At 39.7% G+C, this 22,644-nt stretch overlaps 2 protein-coding genes across 3 annotated transcripts; one reads left to right on the top strand and one right to left on the bottom strand.

Annotated features, from left to right (window-relative positions):
* The first annotated feature begins 1,737 nt into the window (after nucleotides 1-1,737).
* On the top strand, nucleotides 1,738-6,614 carry uts1 (urotensin 1). Its single transcript, XM_071467403.1, has 2 exons — nucleotides 1,738-2,476; nucleotides 2,888-6,614. The coding sequence occupies exon 2, from the start codon at nucleotides 2,891-2,893 to the stop codon at nucleotides 3,332-3,334; it is 444 nt and encodes a 147-aa protein (XP_071323504.1). The 5' UTR covers nucleotides 1,738-2,476; nucleotides 2,888-2,890; the 3' UTR covers nucleotides 3,335-6,614.
* Nucleotides 6,615-7,239: 625 nt separating this feature from the next.
* trim54 (tripartite motif containing 54) lies at nucleotides 7,240-22,013 on the bottom strand. Of its 2 annotated transcripts, XM_071467394.1 has the most exons (9): nucleotides 21,538-22,006; nucleotides 20,892-21,070; nucleotides 17,871-18,048; nucleotides 16,081-16,176; nucleotides 15,211-15,444; nucleotides 12,876-12,898; nucleotides 10,732-10,856; nucleotides 10,327-10,416; nucleotides 7,240-8,924 (listed from the first exon to the last, which is right to left on the bottom strand). In XM_071467394.1, the coding sequence occupies exons 1-8, from the start codon at nucleotides 21,727-21,729 to the stop codon at nucleotides 10,340-10,342; spliced, it is 1,104 nt and encodes a 367-aa protein (XP_071323495.1). In that variant the 5' UTR covers nucleotides 21,730-22,006; the 3' UTR covers nucleotides 7,240-8,924; nucleotides 10,327-10,339. The 2 variants fall into 2 exon arrangements, 1 of the variants encoding a protein (XP_071323495.1); XR_011686447.1 differs by lacking the exons at nucleotides 7,240-8,924; nucleotides 12,876-12,898 and having other exon boundaries at nucleotides 21,538-22,013.
* Between the last annotated feature and the right edge of the window lie 631 nt (nucleotides 22,014-22,644).

Raw genomic sequence — 22,644 nt, 5'->3', positions numbered from 1 at the left:
TAGCTGCTAAAAAATCATCACCAAACAACAAAACAGATTCAGGAATCCATTAGTACACAGACATTCCCTGTTGAAGTGTGGATATTCCTTTATATTTACTTAATCTTTGTACTGAATTTGCACATTTTTAATCACAAAATCATCTCATAAATGTGAAGTTCTACATGAGGTGGTGTCAATGGCGTGTTTGACCTCGCTAACTTTTGTGGCCAACTCATCTTTGGATGGGTGGGGTTTGTTTGGAGAGAGATGTGGAGGCTGCTGAGCTGGGCTGTCAACCAAATTATCTGCACACATTTTTTTCCCCACACAAACACACTTGGGCTATATCAGGGAAAAGCAAGCGGAAACGTCTGACGAATCCACTGAAAATCCGCCAAATAGCCTCTTTCCCCCCGGGGGGGATATGAAATGATATGAGCCTCTCCCCAGAAAGCTGGAATTCATTTTTGATTCAGCACCCAGGCTCACTGTGATGTAAATGTAAGCCAAGGTAATTAAATGAAGATGTAAAGGCTCTAACCTGCAGATGAAGCTCGATGCAGCTGACATCTGTGTTTAAAATGCTCAGTGTTCAGGTCGGGGTCATTACAGCCGGGCTCTAAATGTGTCCACTGTTTCAGTGACTTCCTGAGCTCTGGTAGTGATGCTAACATGTTTGATGAGAAACTACACACCACCAGGTATTTTTGCTGATATACAAATTGTATTCTCTGATGATCTTTCAGTGTGTACATGCTAATATTCATAAACATTTTTAAAAATTCATAAATGTTCAGTTTTTCCCTCAGAAATGTGGCAGTGGATTAACCTGAGGCCACGATTAAATGCTGTATTTTTAGTTTGTATTGAAATACAATAGTTTTTTCTTTCTTTATCTGATACAAGCAATAATAGAATCATTTTCACTCACTGTGTCTGGCCATAAATGTACAGCAAACACAATAACAATCTACTCTTTTATTTCATATTGGTGGAAGGGTGTTTTCCTGAGTTCGTCATGATGTGTGTAACTGAAGTTCAAAGTGAGAAATGGTTTATTACACTGATTTCCAGCCTTTTCTGGCTCATTATTGTCCTAAATACGAGCAGCGTCTACTTACAACACCTCATCACAAGCTGCTAAAGTCTAGAGGTTGTGACCACGTCAACCACAGACTTTTTTTTCTCCAAGCTTCATCTGAATCATTTTTAGAGTCGTGAAGCAGTAAAATGATTCAGTAATTTACTACAGAACAGCAAAGGTCACAAGCAAGTCTGAAAAAATACTTTGTGTGGCAGAAATATGTTGTGACCCCAGTTTATCAGAAGTCTCACCAGAGCTAATCCCAGTTAGAGAACGTCTAGAATAAGTCTTACAATCCTACAAACTTTCTAATGCGGCTTTCTGGGAGTAAATGTTATCTCATAGGTCGTTGTCTTTGTGTGGAATTATTCAGGAGCCTTCATATAAAAACAGCTCAGACACTGGTCCAATCAGCACAGGTCATATAACTCATTATGTCGCATATCTGACATTGAACCGGCAGGTTCAGCACCACAGACAGCTCCCAGAGAAATCCATTCATTCCAACCCGAGACAAACGTGTTTCATGTTTTTTGATTTTAATGTTATTCAGAAGTTATAAGACCTCATCTTCTTCTCTGGGTCTGCCTGCTCAGAAATAACATTTTAAACTAAATCATATTGATGTGAATAGAAAATGAACACTGATTTATTTTGTTGTAACCCTTGTGAGCTCCATTTCCTGTACAAGTCGCCTTTAATTCTTAATTTTCCACTTTAATTTGAACTTAAGAAAAGTAACACACCCTCAGTTCTGCAGGTCATGGTTAAGGTTTCACATTTAGCTGAAGGAGCTCTAAATTCAGAACTGTGATGTGATCAAATCAACACCACAAGCACAAATGCAAACAAATAAATAATTCACATGCATATAAAATATCAGAATAGCCAACATCTTTGATAATGTATAAAAGAATTGCACAAGGCTTATTCACAGTGGCCAACCACATCCAGCACCATCGAAACACAATGAGCTCAATAATGTTTAATTGATGATCCCTTCAAACCTCCTTGACAGAACCCTTAGAGCTTTCTCAAGGAATATCCACCCCCACCCCCCATGGAGCCCCCTCAAGGGCCCCTGTATCTGCCTCTTGTTCCCGTGGGAGGTCCCTCATCTCACCTCACGACCCAGCTCGGGTGGATGGATGTATAGGAAATAAACCGCCACCCTTTACTGTCTGTCCATCACAGCTTCCGCAGCTGTCCCCTCGGGACTACATCGCCTTTTCGTCTCGATAGCTGTCCACTCTCCAAACCGGTGTGTGTGCCCGCACTGACGTCAAAGGAGCGCGCTGGACGCATAAAACCCTCCGTCCTCTCCCGTCGCCGCTCACTGGGACTCTGCAGACTCGGCTCCGACCTGAAACCTCACCACAGAGTTCAGCTGCAGCATCTGGAGAGAGGAAAGTGAGTATCACCACACTTCCATTCAGTGTCAGTGAAGTTTTCTGGACTTAGACACAGAATAGAGCCTCTTCTTCTCCTGCTCTTTCGCATCAAATTAAACTCAACTGATACAGATAATACCTCTTTGCTTTTTTGTGCTTTTTAGTTTGGTTTAAGTTTCTCTTTCTTGTAGGAAAGTGACCTGGCATTTAAAAATCCTTTGTGATGAGATAACATCATAAAGTTTAGACTTAAAAATGGACATTTCATCTCTAGTTTACCAGAACTGGTGACCACACTCGTTACAAAGGCTTTTTCTTGGCTTTATCAACTGTGATTCATCCATGATGAACAAACAGTAAGTTTACTACTAAGACTTACACCAGTTAATCAGTGTCTGAATGTCATGTTAATGGTTTCCTGTGGTTGCAGGACATGAAGCCAGTCCCCCTGCTCCTGCTCCTCTCCTCGGTCCTCCTCACATCACACCTCCGCCCTGCCGCGGGCAGACCGCGGGTCCTCCCCGGCTGGCTGGATGGCAGCGGCGGCCGCCTCCAGACGCAGCGACTGGACGAAGTGCTCCTCAGAGCGGCCGCCGCCGGGGACAGCACCGCCGCGGATCTACTGGGCGACAGCATCCTGAGGTTTTTCCAGAGGAGGAGCCCGGACCATGTGCACCTGCTGCCAGCGGAGGAGGAGGAGAGGGAGGACGAGGCTGTGAGGACGGCGGCGCAGCTGCTGAAACGGAGCGAAGAGCCGCCGCTGTCCATCGACCTGACCTTCCACCTGCTGAGGAATATGATCCAGATGGCCAAGATGGAGAGCCAGAGGGAGCAGGCTCAGCTCAACCGCAAAGTGCTCGACGAGGTCGGGAAGTAAAAGCTCTGTTTTGTTAATAAAAAAAAAAATAAAAAAAAAAAATAGCAGCCCAGCCGCTGTCTCAGTAATCCAGACCTCTGACATTAGTTCTGTTTGTGCGCCTGCCTTCCTCTCCTCATCATTTTACGCACAGATGGTGCCAAATTACGCACCACAGCATACGCCTGTAAAATGTAAATCCTTAAGTGTTATTTAAAGACTTTGTTGGGAAATATGGAAACGGACTTCTCAGACCCCCCTCATCCTACATCCACTACCCCCCCTTCCCTCACCCTCCAAACACACACGATCCCCTCAACACTGGACTTTTAGTGGACAAAAGGGAAACTGACGGGTTCACTGGATTTGTCTCATTTTCACATTTTGGTGTTTTGGATAGTTTGAGTTGGACATCAACACTTCTTTATCATTTGTGTAAACACTCAAATACACAACAAGTTGTTTCACTATAGGTCATGTGAGGGTTTTAAGTGTTATCAGAAAGAGTGGGCTGACCGAAGTATCCACTCACCCACTGACGAGTCATTTGCATATTTGAATTATGGTTTGAGTTTTGATTGGACTTTGTTGTTCTCATTCAGAGCCTATTTCTCCTCAGCAGACCGTGTGACCCTGGTGTTAATGTTCTTGGTTTAGCAGATGTTTAATTAATATTGTGATATTTCGCCTTATTGACAGGTACAATATGGATGTTGAAACCACCAAATTACTGAACAGGCGCTTTGCAGAAATCTTTCAAGAACCAGTGTCACACCACATCCTAAAATAATCCGTTTTGTTCAGACACATTTCTACTAACATGCTGATGAACTTACTCTGACCTTTAATTTATGATTACATTGAGATATTGAAACACCAAAATAGAATTTTTTTTTTTTTTTTTAACCGGCATTAAACTGACCCTATAAATGTACATCAACAAAGTTAAGTCAAGTTAAGTTTCTGATACTGAGGCGAACTAGAAAAAAATAAAGTGGTGACTCCAGCCGCCATTGGCCCAAGATGCCAAGAGACTCAAATATTCAAAAACCCCTTTTTTGTCTCTCCAGTTCAGTTCTGTGTCTTTGTTTTAAATCCACTTGGTCAAACTTGAAAGACGGACTGAATTTGTTTCAAAGCAGAGCTGAGGCTGAAGGAAACAACAAACACTTCACGTTCACTCTCTCACTTTCCTTTTGTCCTCTTTCTGTCCTTTACTTTGAGCGGGAGCACTATCGCCTGTACTGTACCAACTGTAGCATGCTGACCTACAAACAAAAGAACAAAAAAAAGGTATATTTTACTGTAAACATTAATGTATGACACTTATCACATTGTCTTTGTTTTAGCAAATGAAAAAAACAGCTTTTTGCCATTTATATTTTTTAATAAAAGAGTTTAAACTAAAAAAAAAAAATCATTGCTTTTGATTCTGTTATAAATGTGCATTGATTGATTATAAAATACAACTTTTTGTCACTGCTGTACGGTCTAAATGTCTTCCAGTGTTCTTCTATTTCTAATAAGATCCCATAGAAAGTACTGACAGTGGACCTATAGGAGCAACTTCTGTTCAAAACCTACTGGAAGATTTTATTGAAATATAGTTTATATATATTCATGCTCCACCCCCCAAGAGGATGTTCCCTCTTCCCCCACCATCACTTGACCAACAAGCTATGACAAGTATCACAAACAAATAGTTGAATTTCCATAAAATCTGACATGAATCTTAATGTTCTGGAGATGTTTCCTGAGCACAACCGTCAGGTCAAATGTTTCCACATCTACTCAAGAAACATTAAAATCAAATTAGATTCCTGAGAACATTAATGGTCGTTAGTGGTTTCATCCTATCTGTCTTGGATCCTGACAGTATTTATGCTCCCAGACTGGGCCAACTTTTTGATTTTAGTAGGTCCATATAAAACCAAAAAAAGGGATCAATGTTTGGGCAACTTGTTTTCTATATCCTTAAACCTCAAACTTGACTTAGTTCAGAAATCCAGAAGATACAGGGGCAGGTTTTCCTGCTGAGATTTCCTTCATTTAACCGTTTTGCATGATTCAGACTAAAGATTACGTCAAATACAACTGCTTAATTATTCTAATTGCTGAACTGCAGAATATTAATAAAATTTATCATTTGGCTTGAAGCTTATTGAATTTTATCACTGCAACGGAAATGTTTTTGAAGATCAGATTGGATCCAGTGGAAGTGACAGTTAACAGAGTCTTGTATAAGTAGTTTAAACAAATCAGAGAGAAGCAGCAAAGACAGAAGTCAGAATGGCCCCTTTGTTTCTATGACTCAGTCCAAACTGTGGGTGTGTTGATGATTCTTCTGCCTTATCATCCTCTGTCTGTGTCTGTGTTGGTTCAGTTTCATCTCCCTCGTTGTGCCATTTTACATCACTCAATAGATCAAAGCAGTGACGAATGTATGCCACCATACTATTTCCTTCATCTGAAAAACATACATTTATATATCATGTATATATACATGTATATACATTATCCATCTGAGTTTCCTACCACTTTCACAACGCAACATAATTTCACTTCACATACTACAACCTGATGCTAAGTCATGAAAGACCTCCTGGCAGAAATGATTCACATTTTAAAAAAGCATTAAATCTGTAAAATTACATTTTTTCTTGAATCACAAATAGTGTAATTTAGACACTGACATTCATGTTGTTTTTTAATCGTACATTGGATTTTTAACCCAGGATGTAAATGAGCTTCTCACCACAGAAGACCATGTTGTCCATCTACTCAAGTAAGAGCACTAAAAATAATCATTGTCATTACAAGTTTATTCAGAATTTTTATGTAATTAATTAAAATTAAAGTGGATTAAATGGATAATATGTTATGCTTGTGCTGTGTGTTTATCATTTAGCTTATTTCTCTTTTAAATATGCAACATGGCCATAGTCAAAGAAAAACCCAGCTGTATGTATGTATATTCACTTTTTCTGCTTAATGTATAATGTATGTCTTATGTGTAAATTGCATGTGCATATAAATCATATAAAGGAGTAGAAATCACCTAAATAATTCAATTATTTACAAATGATGTTATACTGTATTTACAAAATCCACAAACATTGTAAAGCTTTTAAATTACACAATAAAAAATATATATCCACGGCTTAATTATTTAAATGTATTTATTATCATAATAAACTTAAATTTTTTTAAAGTTTCTTCACAGGAACAAAACATGCAGAAAGTGACAATTAAAACATCAATAGCAACATAGGTGTAAATACAAGGAACAAAAAAACAACATTGAATGAGAATTAAAAATATATTGTGACCATCTGATATGAGCCGGTCTTATTACTAAATGTTTTTTTTAAAAAAGAAGATACAACATGTACGTGTCTTTTCATCATTGGAAAAGCGCTCCAGAGTTCAAGGGCGCATCAACACAAAAACCAAAACCCAAAAATCACTAGAAAAAAGTATCAGGGTCGATGAGGGGTAAACAGATCAATAATACATTTTGGAACAAAGCCTAAAAAGTTAAAAGTACATTCTTTAAAAAAAAAAAAAATATCAATGTGCTGGCTAGTGCAGGAGAAAAATGATGGTTCGTTTTTGTGTCTGTGATGATTCATTCTGACCAAACTGGAGTCGGTGAACAGACCCTGACTGATACCAGTGTCAAAAATAGTCCAGGTGACAAAAACATAAACTTCTCTCTGTGAACCAACAGATCACGTTTAATACGACTGCTCCCCTTCACATCACCACACCCACCACATCCCCCATCATCCTCGACCTCTCTGAAGTGCTTTCATCCATCATGGCGGTGACTGTCTTCCCCATGAACATGACAACATCAGCTGTTTGTTCAAACGCTTAAAAAACCTGTGTTTATGTTGTCACCTTAAAGAAAAAGGCAGATGTTATTCTATATTTTTTATTGTCAACAAACAAAAATAAATCTTACAAAAACTGCTTCACAAATATGTGAAGTAACGTCTTCAAACAGCTGAGCCCTGTAGATTTTAACAGATGTTACTCAAACAAGAGTAAATGCAGTGCGTTTGTTATTTGTTGGGGACTATTTTCAGTGGCAGATTAATACACATTTGGAGCACCAGTGAGTATTTACTCATAATCCTGCAGCGTGTAGGATTGAGTTGAAAATAACCTACAGTGCCCGAGTTTATTGTAATGAAGGAACAAAATTAGCCAGTTCAATAATGTGCTTTGTTAATGTTTTCATATAGACAATACTTAGTGTCGGTTCCCAAACCTCAACCACAGAGGTGGCAGATCAGAACATTTTTTACATGGGTTGTTACATGTTGTTTGTCCATACCTTCTAGAACAATACATAGAAGCATTTTCTGATTTGACACCTCTATCTGTAAATAAATCTGTTTCATGGTGTAACAACAGTATGATTAAGGTTCGTTTAAGCTTAGACACAAAAAACTTGGTTAGTTTTTTAGGGAACGATCACAGTTTGGGTTAAAACAAGTACTTTAAAAAAAACATCAACTGTGTGTTATCTGATTTTCTGTTCATCCATCCACCCTGACCTCCTACATACGCATCATCGCTCTATAACAACGTCACCTAACGCCCTCCTTTGCTCCCATCCTGTGGGCTTTGTCACGTGAACGTAAACATGTTATTTTTGGGACATTTGCCCGAATGGCTGACGCTGACATTTTTCTTTGGAGCACAGTCGATGTTTGGAAAGGTGTGTTTCATGCTCACACACACACGCAACAACCCAAAATCCACCATATGCTCTTTCAGCAACTCCCCCGAAACAGCAAGTCATTTACAATACTACCTACAATAATAAGCTTATCTGCCCACTCTTTAATTTTTACATCCTGCTCGCTGCTATTGTCTCTCTCCTGTATTTATGCATTTAAAAAAGGACTATTCTGCTTCTGTTTGTAAAATAAAAAGTACAATAAACAGTTTGCCCCATATATCAATAGAACCATTCATTGCTCTAACCCCAGTTCTGCTGACTGGCTTTGTTAAATAACAACTTTAAAATCTTTCTGCTCTCAAAGAAACCATTTCCATCTTATCGACTTTAATCCTCACTGTTTTTTTATTTACATAACATTTTAAATGAGTTACAAAACTGACAAAATGCAAAACTGTAGTCTTTACAGAAGCCTTTAGAAAGCTATATAAGGGCTTTAAATCTGAAAGAAAAACACACACAAGCAAAATCTTTTTACTTTCCCTCCCACAACACAGAATACAGGGTTAAATCCACTATACATTTCCTGTGAGATATACGTAGGGAGATATATTTACACACAATACACTGGCTTTTTTTTTATAGTGAACAAAAGGCAACAATGTGGGAGGAAAAATGTGGCCGAGTTAGTCTTCCTGCATCTGGGCTGCTGCAGTAGGAAACTCAGCTGGATAATGTATATAAATGTATGATTTCTGACCATTTAGGCTTTGTTTTCATGTTGCCTTTGTTGTTGTTTCATGTCCATGTCATGTGGCTGAGTTCCCTTTTGAACACTGAGCAGATTTCTTCCGGAGGATTATGGTAAACCTCTATTTCCGTCTGTGTTTTACATTTCCTCAGGACTGCAGCAGGGACCTTCAGTAAAGAACAAAAGACAAATATCATGAGATCAGTGTCATTATCCCACGCCTAAACAATCACCAGTGACTCTCCAACTGCTTGGCCTAATGTCCCTGCACGGAGGAGGAGGATGCTGCCTCTGTTGTTGTTGTTGCTTTTGACTGAGTCAGCATGGATGCACTGATGCTGTCCCCTTCCTGAGTGGATGGGGGGAATCCTTCGCTCTCTCTGCAGTTCGCTTTACGTAAGTGGTCTTATTAGAGATGATTTCACACGCCCTCTCTGTAGTTCAGTGCAGATTTCCAAATATTACAATTCATCTATAAACAGGCTCTGACACATTTGCACTACTTCAGTTAGAGAGCTGTCAGTTCACTCCTTTGTTTTGCTTTTTTTAGAAACTTCATGTGTGTCTACAAGACTTTTATTGAAATGCTTTAAATATGTAGTTTTTCATATCATGTGCATCAATCCTTATTTGAAAGCATGCACATGATATGAAAAGTTACATGGCTGCAACTATTGATTATTTGGCAGATGCTATTTGCACACAGAAGTCTGTAGCCAATAATACTATGTGCACACAGGGTGGATAGCCACTGTGGTTATTTACACCTGGGTGTAGGCTATATAGCACGGCAGAGACAAGCACCCAGGTGCCTGTAGCTAATTGTGCTATTTGCACCTGGGGTGGATTGCTAAAGTGGCTATTTACACCCAGGTTTTAGGCTCTCCTGGACAACTGCAACACATGGGAGAAGTTCTTGCAGAAAGGATTTCTAATATGTGAAACATTGTGAAAGCGTCAATTTTCTTTGTGTAAATCTTTTCCTTAACCTAACCAAACTGAGACTAAAAACTGAGACTAAAAACTGAATATAATAAATAAATAAAAAAAAGATAATTCAACTAAGTCTAAAAATGAATAAATAAATGAATAAATAAATAAATACCAACTTTCACCAGTCTTATGTGGGAAATTTGGGGGGTGATTGTAGATTTGATTCTGACCAAGTGGAGTGTAGATGGCTCTATAATTCAGGACTAAATCAACAATTTAATCTTCCCATATTGGTCCCTGGAACTAATTGTTATAAAATAGCCTCTGTAGTTTAATTTCTGCCTGGCGTTTGTGACATGGAAACATTTAAGAGGAGAGAGTGTTACAGCTATAATCCTGTAAATCTCAGCTCCCTGCAGCTGAATAACTAATGTGAGGAGTCTGATGCTTCCTAAACCAAAATCAAACAAACCACAAAGCTTTGACCAAGCAAAACCCTGCTCAATTCTTCAATACAGGGTGATCCTGAGCAGAAACAAACACCTTGTATCCCCCATCTACTGGTCTCTCAGAGAATCTCGAATCTCTGATTTTTAAACCTTTAAAAGGTTTTGTCATTCAAAACTAAAGAGCTACCTCTGGTTTGGTCTTAATATCTGCAGCCAAAGTCCAGTTCTGACTCTTCTCCAACGTCGTCAGGATCCTCCTCTACATCACCTCCCACACCTGACAACGCACATAGAGAAACTTTTATAACCATATCCACAAACCTGTGTGACCCCAACCATAAGATTTAACAGTTTAACTTGTGAGGACCCAAGTATGACCTGAGTCCCCACATGGTGATTAATACCAGAACACACACACACAGGCAAAAAAAGAGATCATACTCATAATCAATCCATATCAATCATCCATCACCTTGTTATTTAGTTAGTTGATCACCTAGTCACAAATAACAGTTCCCGTCTGTCAACGTAAAATTTGGGAGACAATCCATGATCTTATTATTTCATATATTTCAGATTTTACTGTACGCACCAGAGCAGAAGTCGATGCTCCTCAACACGTCAGCGAGGTCGTCAGTGTCAATGGCGAAGTGGCTCATGCTCTCGTAGCCGAGCTCGGGGCGCTCCACGTCAGAGGCCCTCGCTGCCAGCGCCATTCTGTCAACAACAACACAACAAACACAAAATCCAGCGCTAAAGTTGTAAAAGTTCATCCTTTTATTTTGTTAAAATGTATTTGTTAGGGACCAAAAACATTAATCTCATACAAAGAGAAGAGATGCTTTGGTAAATGCTGTGATTTGTTTCTGATTTTTGTGTCTGTTTATTTAATATTCTGGGTTTTAAAAAGCCAGGCTTAATAGTAACTGTGCAATAAGCCTTAATTTTAAAATGAAACTTAGAGAAAGCTTTTAAAATTCACTCAATTTAAATTACAAATTTTACAAAAATTAATTCAGACTCAGATTTTTAGTTTGACTGTGTTCTGAGGCAGGAAGAATTAAAAATTAATTATTGCACATATGCAGTGTGTGGTAAGACATTATTCAGTCAATATCACTTTTTGAGAGCTGATGCTGGTAAATATTTTAAGACGTTTTGCCCTGAAATTGATCATCATCATTTAGACCACACAGCACATTAACACATCCTCAATCTGCAGCCGTTTTACTGTCAGTAAATTCTGCGATAAATATTTAATCAGGCAAACTTCTTCAGAAGGCCAACGCTGGCTCCATCCATCAGCAAACCAAACACAGTCAGATCCCCGCTCGTTCCCGCGTGGCCGCTCGGTGACGCCAGCGTTCAGAGCAGATTTGTTTGGTTTTTCGATCTCTTGGTAACAGGTGGATCATCCTCTACATAATGTACACGAAATGACTAAATGTCTCACAGAGCTGGAGACTGTTTGGACAAGGCAACACAGACAGATCTACACTACCACAGCCTAATGTGGTAAAGACCAGTGGTTACTTCTAAAAAATGGTTCAGTCCAGATTTTCTTTTTTAATCTGTCCTTGTTTTATTTATTCCTAATCACAATATTCTAGACCCTGTTACAGGACAACACATTTATATAAGTTGGCGATTTCTCAGATCATCATAGTTGATATTTAAATTTTAGATAACTTTTCTGAGGAGTTCTGAATGGGATTTTTTTTTACAGTACAGTAGTTATCAGTAAAATATACTAAAGCATGAAAAGTAAAAGTGCACGTTCAGCAGTGACGTTATTCTGATCCATTATTCTACATGACATTATTAGAGTATTAATACTGATGCAGCAACAGGTGAGCTGTGTTTTACTGTTGTATTTGTTTTAGTTTATAAATAGTCTATTTCAGTGGGTCCCAACCTGGGGGTCATGGCCCTCTAAAGAGTCGGAAGATAAAGAGGGTCATAAAATATTGGGAGTTTTGCAACATGATAACCGGATATAAATATGATTCAAAGTGGTGAAACTTTGACAGTTATAATCCAATCATGTTTTTTTTTTATTCTTAAGTTAAAAATAACTTAAACTGGAAGGAGAACATGTATAGATCTCATTAGGTCTGGAAACACCACGGGGTCTCCCAGGAGGAGCTAGAAAAGAGGGTCGTCTGGACTACATCACTTCACCTGCCACAGTCACCTGAGCCCAGATAAACAGCAGAAAATGGACGATGGATGGATGGATGGTATTACACACATCTATCGATCTAGTTGTAGAGGATTAAGATAGATCAGGCTCTGAATACATTGGAAACACCTGGTTGAAGGATCAATTCATCATTGTTGGTGTTGCTGTTTTCATGGGAGAAAAATGTTTCAGTCTCATCCTTTTAAAGCATCAGAAATAAAAGTACCTATTACACAAAATGACGCCTGTCAAGTGTTATCACTGATGCTGTTAAGTGTAAGCACCATTTTAATTTCTAATTTTGGACGCTTTTTATATCATTAGGTTGTGTAAATAACCACATTAGTTTTAGAAATCTGCAAACTAACTAATACCTTTAGCTGTTGGATAAATTTAGTCAGTTAAAAGTAAAATATTTCTGAAATTAGACAGTATAAAGTATCAAAAATAGAAATACTCCAGTAAAAGACATCAGGATTGTTCCTGAGTAAATGTTCAGTATTTCAATATTTAACCAAACGTTTCAGGCAGAATCAGAAAAACACTGGACTTACTTCTCCAGTATGACTTTGGCGTTCTGCAAAGGAGAGAGTGGAGGAGACAGACAGGAAGGAGGAAAGACACCAAATTAATCACATGGAGCTGCAGCTCTCTGAGCCAACGACATCTGTCACAAGTATTTGTCAGACACGTCACCGTGTGAAATACAAACATGATTTTAAGAAATGCTGCCGGCTGCCAGGGAGCCTCATGGTGTTTACTACCTGCCTCCACTAAATCTATCTTCTTTAACACCTGCTTTGGCAGAAGAGGTGTCTGAACATAAAACAGCGACACCTGAGGCTCAGACTTCCTCTCACACACACAACAACAAACACAGTGACGCACACACGTTGCATCAGCAGTAAAGATGCTGGATTTAGTAACAACCTGTTTGTCTCTTTAGAGATGAGCGGGGCTGAACCGAGGACGGCCGACCAACTACGTGCTGTTAAGTTTTAATAACTTTTCAACTTTTTTCAGGTTTTACTCGACCCTCAAATTGCATCATAAAACTTTTTTTCATGAAAGTGTCTTCTGAGTAACTGAGCCCGTCTTGAAAACAACAATTAGGGCTAAAACTAACTCAGCCCCCTGGTAGTTCAGGCAAACGTTGTTTTATAAAAAAATAATAATAATAATATAAAAACTTTTTATGCTCCTACCAGCTGAAATATTGATCTTTAAAAGCACACTTAAAATCTACTTTTATTTTATCTGTTTTATCTGTTTATCTGTGAAATTATTATTTCATTGGTTTCATTAGTGATTTACCTCTATTTTCTTTCTTTCACTTTCTTTTTTGGTCTCTTATCGGCCTGTCAGTCGTATGTAAAGCACTAGTTGCTCTAACCTGTGCTTAAGGTGCGATACAAATAAAGTTTATTGATAAAAACATTTGGTGCTCACTCTGTCTGCATTTAACAACACTGAGCTACTATTCTGCTGCTGCTAACAGACATCTAACTTGAGTTTTTTAATTACTTTGTCGATTATTTTAAGTTTTTCTTTTAGTCATTAAAATGTGAAACTATTTTCAAGAGCCCGAGGTGAATTCTTGACATTATTAAAATTGTTGTTTTTTTGTAAGACTAGAGAAAAACAGCAAATCTTAGCATTTGAAAAGCTTAAGTTTAGCAATGTTAAAGGAGCTATTTGTAAGTTTTGCTATTGCTACATAGCTAACGTTAGCATTAGCAGCTGTTTACTGACCAGTCCTGCCAAGAGGTTATAATACGTCCTCTGAGCAGCTACTTCTTCAGGGCAAACCGGACACTACAGTGACGCTGGGAGCCAGAGCTAGCTGGTTAGCATGCTAACTTCAGTACAAGCAAAACAAGAGTTAACATCGGCGTTGCTTTCATAGACTGTATATAAAAATTGCTTTCCGCCACTGGAGGCAACTCTTGACGAGTAAAGGAATGAAATTTGATGCTGAGCTTGTAATGTCTCTTTTAGACTGGTAAGTAAACAGCTGCTAATGCTAACACTGGCTATGTAGCAATTTCAGTTTAACCTTTGCTGTTGCAGAGGTCAAAGTTCAGCAGTAAACTTCTACAGTTCACTGCTGATCACGTCTATCCATAGTTATTCATTTTACAATAGGATTTATTCATTTGGCAGCTGTGTAAGGGGAACTTTACCATTTGTAGTATCAGTTAATCGAATGATAAATGGAGGATTTTCTTGACAACTAATCTGAAGGATTAACTTTTAGTCACTCTTCTAGACAGCTTCCTGTCACGTTGTACCTGTGTGGGCACATTATCGATCAGCTGATCAATAGAGTACTCTGGAGGGACTGACCAGCTCTCTCTTATCTCTGCAGCCCTATAGATAAATCGTGTGTGTGTGTGTGTGTGTGTGTGTGTGTTTGCAGGAGCAGAGACCCAGAATAAATCTGAAGGGATTTAACAGGATAGGAAAGGAATAAGCATTTTTTGTCTCTGGAGAATTTTACCTTTTGGGGCGTATAAAAATTATTTTGATAAAACGCAAAAAACAGTTGAACAGGTTGTAACTGGTCGACATTGACAGCTACGAACAGCTTTGCCTAAACTTTGAAAATAAAAATATTATAAAAAATTACCACTTGTTTCTGTCCAGTGAAAACTTCCAGTTTTATGTTTTTCAGTCAGTTACTGGATCACATGCTCATCTGTGAGCTACAGACCTGATAACAAAGCCCTCTGGAGAGTAAGAAACATGTTCTAGCAGAAAACAAGGCTGTGTCTCTAAATTCCTGAAAATATTTTGGAGATATAAGCACCACAGGTCACCAAACCCCGGCCCTGCATCCAGGTACCAGGCCTCTGTCTCCTACAGCACCAGGTCTGAGGTGTGTCCCACCTGTATAAACAAAGGCATGTGCGGCTCCTCCATGGACTGTATGGCCGACTCCACCAGAGTGACCGCGGCCTCCAGGTGATCACTGTGCCGGCGGATGAGGGATCGGACATGTTTCAGTTTATCGTCCTGTTGTTTGGAGATCAGACCCACCAGCTCCTGCTTCCGCTCCTCCAAGATGGCCACCAGACCGTCAAAGTGGTCGGCCAGCTGCTGTCTCTGTCGCTGCCCGTTCTCCTGAGGTAAAGACAGAAGATCCTCTGCTCAACAAAGTTAGAAAGTCACAGGGTATGAAATGTGTGAAATGTATATAGTTACCAAAAATCTTTTATGCTTTCCCAAATAAGTAGACAGCCACATTATTTGGAGAATATAAGTATAAATTCAGACTTAATCTGAAGGCAGTTTTGTTTTTTTCCAATCTCCACTGAAAAACTGATGTTTTTTTCTTTAAGTACCAGGTTTAACTACTTTTTATGTCATTCATGCAAAACTTGTTCTTACAATGTTGACAGCTCAGAAAATGTTTCAGTGATAAAAAGCAAAGAAGAAAATGTAATTTATCTCAAAGACTGACAAGAAAATCTTACCATGAAATCCACTTAGTAGCTCCTTCTGGAGTTTTTGTTTTCTTGTAAGACCATGAGATGTGGTTGAAAACTCCAGAAAAAGCTTTATTTAAAAATCAGATTTTCATCTTTTCGCTCTTTTTAAATCAGGTTTTTAATATTTGAAATAAACACTTTAAATCAACAGAGACACGTCTGAGGTGAGGATGAAAGGTTTTCTTGTGTGTGTGTGTGTGTGTGTGTGTGTGTGTGTGTGTGTGTGTGTGTGTGTGTGTGTGTGTGTGTGTGTGTGTGTGTGTCTAACCTCTATGGTGTGGCATTTTTCTTCCAGCTGAGTGATGACCGCCTGGATGTTGTCGTTACTGGCGACCAAGATGGCGATGCCGTCGCTCAGCTCTGTCTGCAAACATTCAGACTGACGTTAACTCAAACTACTTCTAGTTTCTTTCTGAGTATCAATAAATGTTCCTCTGTAGCTAAAGTGATTTTACTCCAGTTTGAATTTAGAAACAAGTTGATCCATCACTCCCACAGAGTTAATGCAGTGAGGTGGCTGTAGTTGCTCTGAGTCTTTATTTCAGCTGCAGCAAACTGCAGGATATTAAAACCACTATGGTTCTACTGTTATGAGACCTTCAGGCAAAGCATCATGAATAAGCTACTTAAATGTTTCACATCAACAATAACACTAATATTTTAAGCCATGAAATGATAACTGAGAAGCAATAATAAAAACTAAGGCTGATTAGTATCAAATAATCTGCAGATTTATCGATGAGTCAATAAAATGTCCAAAACCAAAAGAAATTCACTTTACAATTGAATATGACAAAGACAAGAAGCGAATATTCACATTTGAGAAGCTGAAACTGCAAAAACATTTTAAAGGTTTTGCTAAAATGATGATGGTTATTAAAATAGCTGTCGATCGACTAATCAATGAATCTCTATTGATTAATTAATCAATAAGTTTCTGAAGAACTTTTCAGCATTTTTTTCTTCCACAAAGTCCAAATATTCCAGGACAAACCATCACACCAGTCCCCGACCAATCAGCACGATTGTCTATTTTGATACCTGTATCTCTATGTGGATCCAGATGTGGATGAAAAGTTTCTAAACTTTTCCTCTTGTTAAAAAGACACATTCCGAGGACTGTGCAGCGTTGGTGGAGGAGTCGTCTCTCATTAGTAAGCCCGTCACCAGCTCAACAACAACATGAGTCACCAGCATGCATCTGTTTAGAGTATCATATGACATCATGCGCATTTTCACAGCATCTGTTTAGTTTCAGTGTCGTTTAAAAAGTGGAAGGAACACTCTCACTTCTGTGTCGGCCAAATGAAATCTCTGACTTTTGTTTATGAAATCAACCTTTGCATTAAGATGGAGCATCAACAACTTTCCTCGGCCTCATCTGAATTTCAGATGAGTGATTCACAGACAGAGTGAGAGATGGAGAGGCCGACACTGAAATGTCAACAAAGCCAACTGCTCGATAACATGCCGGACACTGTTGCTGCCATCTGCATGACAAAACTGCTGCTTTGTCTTTGTGTGACTTTGTGTGACTTTGTGCGTCCACAAATAAAGCTTTTACATGTGACCATGTTTGACGTCAATTCTGCATTAAAACAATGTCTAGTATCACTGTAACTGGCCTTTGGAAGGGTTTGATAAGCAGGTGTGTGTAGGTGTGATTACATACAGTAGTTATTTGTATGCACTGGGTGGTGGTGGGTCGGTTTCGGTGTCTTGGAGAAAGAAACCAGGATCCAAACAGAAGATTTAAAAATAGAAACAGGAGAAACACATATGCCAAATAAAGGCCATACCCACACACATGCGCTTTAAATGTTAGAGTTTAAACTCTTTGATGCTCCTTTGACCTTCAAACAAGTTTTAGCTTCAGCTCAGCTCCTTAAAAACCTGCCAGCTTACTTCCAAAACAGTGCACCATCAGTGACTCTGGCTGAAACTTTTGGTTGTGGTGTCATCGTCTGACGGTGAACTGAAGTGAACTGGACTAAACTACAAAGTTATGAGTAATGAGCCTGGTATGACAAGTGAAAGCTGCCAAAGTTGATGCTTTACCTTCTGCCTCATGTAGACGCTGCTGAGCGGAGCCACATCACAGTCTTTGTGTTGTCCAAACACTTTGCACATGGAGCAGGTCGGCGTCTGACAGGACAGACAGTAGATGTTGATTTTCTCCTCTTCGTGTTCTTCACACAGCAGCTGCTGCTGCTGCTCTGGCTTCATGTTTACGAGCCTGGAAGAGACAAAAAGTTTCAATGGTTCATTTTCAGGTTTCTTTTACTCTTTTTTAAAGCTCCACACAGTCTAAAGGTAGATGTCCATGTGTTTGTGATTATAAAGCAGGTCTAGGTTCTATATTAATACTGTGAAAGTGTCAAAGCCTCAGTCCACAGAGAAATGCACACAGCCTGTATTCAGAAACAGAGCCTTAAAACCAGCCGTCAGGACTTCTGGACCTTTGTGATGTCACAACAAAGCAGTCACCACCCTCAGCCATGCTACAAGCCCTGCCCACCTGGACCCACCATCTAACCTTGCAGGATTTGGTTTCTCTGTGTTTACCTGAAATCTGCCATAATTTTATTGGATCAACACTTCAGATAAAACACTAAAAATTGTAAAATATGGGACCTTTAAATCCTTAAACCTTCTCCGGCAGCTGGACTTTTGAGCAAAGTTTAACTGACACAGGTTTTGCAGATCAACGACAAATAGAAAGAGATTTAAATGTAAATGAATGAGGGCTTTTTTTCTATGATAAAAAAACACTATAATTAACTACCTTTAAACATCACCTACTGTAACTGAAAGGTGTAGTGACTATATCAGGGACACATGCAGCATGTAGTCTGGTGGAAATCAAGAAGAAGAGAAACCCGTGTTTACAGCTCCAAAAAAAGGATTAAAAGTGATTAATCCAGGATCACATTCAGTGTTTCAGTTCTTTCTCCATAAGAAAACAAGAAGTACAGACAATTTCCATCATTTAATGCATCCATAATTTGCTTAGAGGAAAACGTAAAGAAAAACTCGGCCAGTTTTTAATCTCATTTCCGTGCACAAGAGGCAGAGTGTCCACGACTTGGCAGCAGCTCCTGTATTGTTGAAGCAGCTTAGTTCACTTCTGTTATCACTGACGTTTTTGTGACGTCAGCAGATGATGGAGGAGCGACGCAAAGAGTTTGGCGAAGATGTCTGTTGATTCTTTGCCACCTGGGAACCAAGAGTGTGTCGCTGCTCACTTATAGCTCGGTCAGCGCCCATCCTTCACCTCTGAAGGGTGTAATTCATCTACATTTGTCTGTGTGTTTTTCGCCACTTTCAATGATGAACATTTGACTGTGACACAAACAGGAATGAACAGCCAATTAAACACACTCCACTCCCACAGGTTGCCTCACACTGAAGCCACACTGGTGCATGTATGTAGTCGGGACAGGGGCGGGCGTCCTGACAAGCAAAGGCTGTTCAGTTTGAGTCCAAATTTGATGCAACAAACGGCCCTTTGTCCTCTGACGTAGGTGTCTCTGACAGAAACGATGATTAAGTAATGAGAGTTTTTTTCCACCCCATGAAAAAATGATGAGAAACCACAAGTTACAAAACATTTGTGAAGCTCGCTGCGAACAATCACATCTATTTTAGCCCACAGAGATAATGACGGGACTCCTGTCCTTCTGTCTCTAATGAACGCCAACATCCCTCGTCTTCACCAGTGACTCATTTAGCTTCTATTCTGGCGTGAAAGTGACAAGTTTACACCCATGATGACTTAAATATCAGTGAGGAGTTGTAGTAAGTGTGTTCACTTATAAAACGCAGGCAGATGCAGTGGAGAGGCTTCTGCTTGGAGCATTTTATTGTTTATGTAAATTCATTTTAGCTTCTAACAGACCTGCGAGAACAAAATGTGTTTTAAAGCACAAGTTGATTGACAAGAACCAGATTAAAAACAGTTAAATTATACATAACAATTTGTTTTTAACTAAATTATTAAAGTGAACCCTCCTGAATCTCTGCAGTCACAACTCAGCAAAACTCTGAGAAGGCCAGAGAAGGTGAGCTCCCACCTGGAGACGCAGGTCGGCATTATAATGCTGAGCGAAGTGAGATGTTATATTGTGTTAAATTAAATCCTCCATCTCTGCTGATGACTGATACCTGAGAGTGAAGTCGCTCCTGTTTCACTGCAGTTTGTCTGTTTTGTTTTTTATCCTGCACTTTTTGACATTAATTCAATGATTTATATTTTTCTTCCTGAGTTTTTCTTTGACATGATTCAAACGTGCATCAAGGTGAAAATAAAGAATAACTTTCAGTAGCTGAGGCACAAAACCAAGAGGTTGCACGTGTCTCATAACAGGATAAAAATATTTCACTGTGATGGTGAAATGTGGTATTGTGTGACCTCCTGATCTATTTATAGCCACAAATGTGTTGCATCAGTTGCAATACACTTCACAAAGGGGGACTCTGTTTATTGGAACTTTTTTTTATTTAATTCTTTTGTAGTAAATTAAAAAAAGAGAACTGAGCTGTGATCACTTTAAAGAAAACAGCTCTGAATGTGAAAATGATCCATTCATGCTGTTTGATTATTTAACCAAGTATCATTTTGTCATTATTTACTATGAGGCACCGGCTGCTGTCAGTCGACAACTGTCTGCTCTACACTAGTGAAAGAGACGCTGTGTTCACGGACCTGTAGAGAGGCAGTAACATGACACAACACTGCTCTCTGTTGGTCCTCACTCATTATTACAATAACAGACACAGTCATACTTCATATTCTATATTATCACATTTTCTGGCTAAATCCTGAAGAAAAAAAATCTGTCATTCACAACACTGCAAAGAGACAGAGCATTTTTTAATGTTTGGATCTTCAGGACATATCAAGACATTTTAATGATGCTGAGATCTTTGACCTTGTACAGTCATAACTAACATTTATTATCTACAGCGGCCAAGAAATAATATTCAAAACTTTTAGATTTAAGACTTTTCAATTTACAGAGAACTCACTTCAGTGCTTTTTAAGACTTTTCAAGACCCTGCAGACAAAACCTCACTTACCTGGAGGACTCCTGCTGCCTGTAGATGTCTATGATGTTCTCCACCAGCAGGTTCCTCTGCAGGCCGTAGACGCCGTGCCGGTCCAGCACCACCTCGTGGCGACAGGACGGGCAGCGGAAACGACCGCCACTGGCAGCGATGCTGGAGGAGCCGCGGGAGTGCCACAGAGGGTTAGCTGACTGGGTGGAGGAAAGAGGAGGAGAAGTGTGACGGAGAGAGGGACAAACCTGTGTCCATTTCTATTTTCACTTTTATTCCATTTTCAACCAACACAGCTGTTGTCTTTGTTACTTTGCCGAAAAGCGGAAGGTCAGAAGGTCAACAAGCAGAGGCTGTAGATTTAACCATTCTTTGGAGTTAGTATAATAAAGGGTAGTGAAGAAGTGGACTGAGCTACAGTTACAGTTTGAGAGGTTTACAAAAACATTTTAATACTTTTTTCCACTGTAAAGCTGCACAGTTACAGCCTCGCCCTCCTCTGAGAAGCAGTACAAACCTTTCAGAGCCACAGGAAGTGACTAGTTGATAATCAGAAGAAAGTCTTTGGTGGACTACGCCTTTAAAGTCAACCCAAACAAAACAATAACATCTCCAAATGAAACTCTGAAGGTTTGTTTGAAATCAGCTGGGAAGCTCTCGACCTGACCTGGAAGATGTCGTTGGCACACTTGCGGCAGAGGTTGTGCTGGCAGGGCAGGATGACCACGGGTTTGGAGAACAGCTCCAGGCAGACGGGGCAGATCAGCTGCTTCTCCAGGTTCTCCATGGTGGCTCCGCTGCCGGCGCCGGGCCCAGACCTGCCTGCTGACGGGGGCTTGAAGCTGAGAGCAAAGCTCATCACCTCCAGAGGTGGTGAGTGACGTATCAGAGAAAACAGAGGAGGGTGAGAAAGCGGAGGCTTCCAGAAACACGAGGTGGGGGATATTTGAGCTGTTTCCTCTTGAATTCAATACTCATGCAGCTCTGTGTACATCAGTCTTGACCTTTCCAACCATCCTTCCCTCAAAAGAGAGTTAAAGTTCATGTTTTTAGTCGTATTTTCTCCCTGTTCAAGTCGTCTCTTCCCCCAGCTGTCCATCCATTTGCCTCTCTGCCAGCCTGTCTAACCCCACATGGAGACCCTCCCATGCCCCCTGCCTCAGTCCCACAGCAGCCGGGCTGTTGACTGTCGTTATTTTTAGCTCCTGAGTTTGTTCTGGCTTGGGTTACTGTCTAAACTACGTTCCACAGTTCCACAGTCAGACCGTTGGAGAGTCCGGGTGTGGCGGAGGATCACTTCACTGATCAGCACCAGGGTTCCAGTGATAATGTTTTTATGAACTCTGATACAGCAGAGTTGATCCTGCTGATATAATGCAACCTCTGGCGGCCATGTCTCCAGTCATTAACACTATGGCACAAACAGCCTGGTCCCATTTCCCAACTGCTGTTTGTCCCTGCAGAACTCAGTGCACAGGTTCTGACCAAAACTTAATACATCTGATTTATTTTGAAATTAAATAAAGTCATCTTTGTTTAGCTCCAGTGGCCTGGCTGTCAGTGTCCCCCCACTCTCTGACACATCGCAGTCAAAGACAAAACAACAAGTAGCATTAGTTGTATTATTGTATTTGTGTTAATATTAGTTGATTTACTAAAGAAACGTTTGTTTAGAGTTTGAGCTGTTTCAACATAAAAGTAAAACATAGCATGTTCTCAGGAGAAATCAGCTGTCAACCTCAACAAAAAGTGTTTCATTACTAAAATTTCAAAG

This window comes from Trachinotus anak, unplaced genomic scaffold (genome assembly GCF_046630095.1).
Source record: "Trachinotus anak isolate AG129_WGS33_773 ecotype Australia unplaced genomic scaffold, CSIRO_AGI_Tana_v1 ptg000031l, whole genome shotgun sequence".
Lineage (NCBI taxonomy): Eukaryota > Metazoa > Chordata > Actinopteri > Carangiformes > Carangidae > Trachinotus > Trachinotus anak.
The sequence above is the reverse complement of the archived record's forward strand: the minus strand, read 5'-3'. Positions and strand labels throughout refer to the sequence as shown.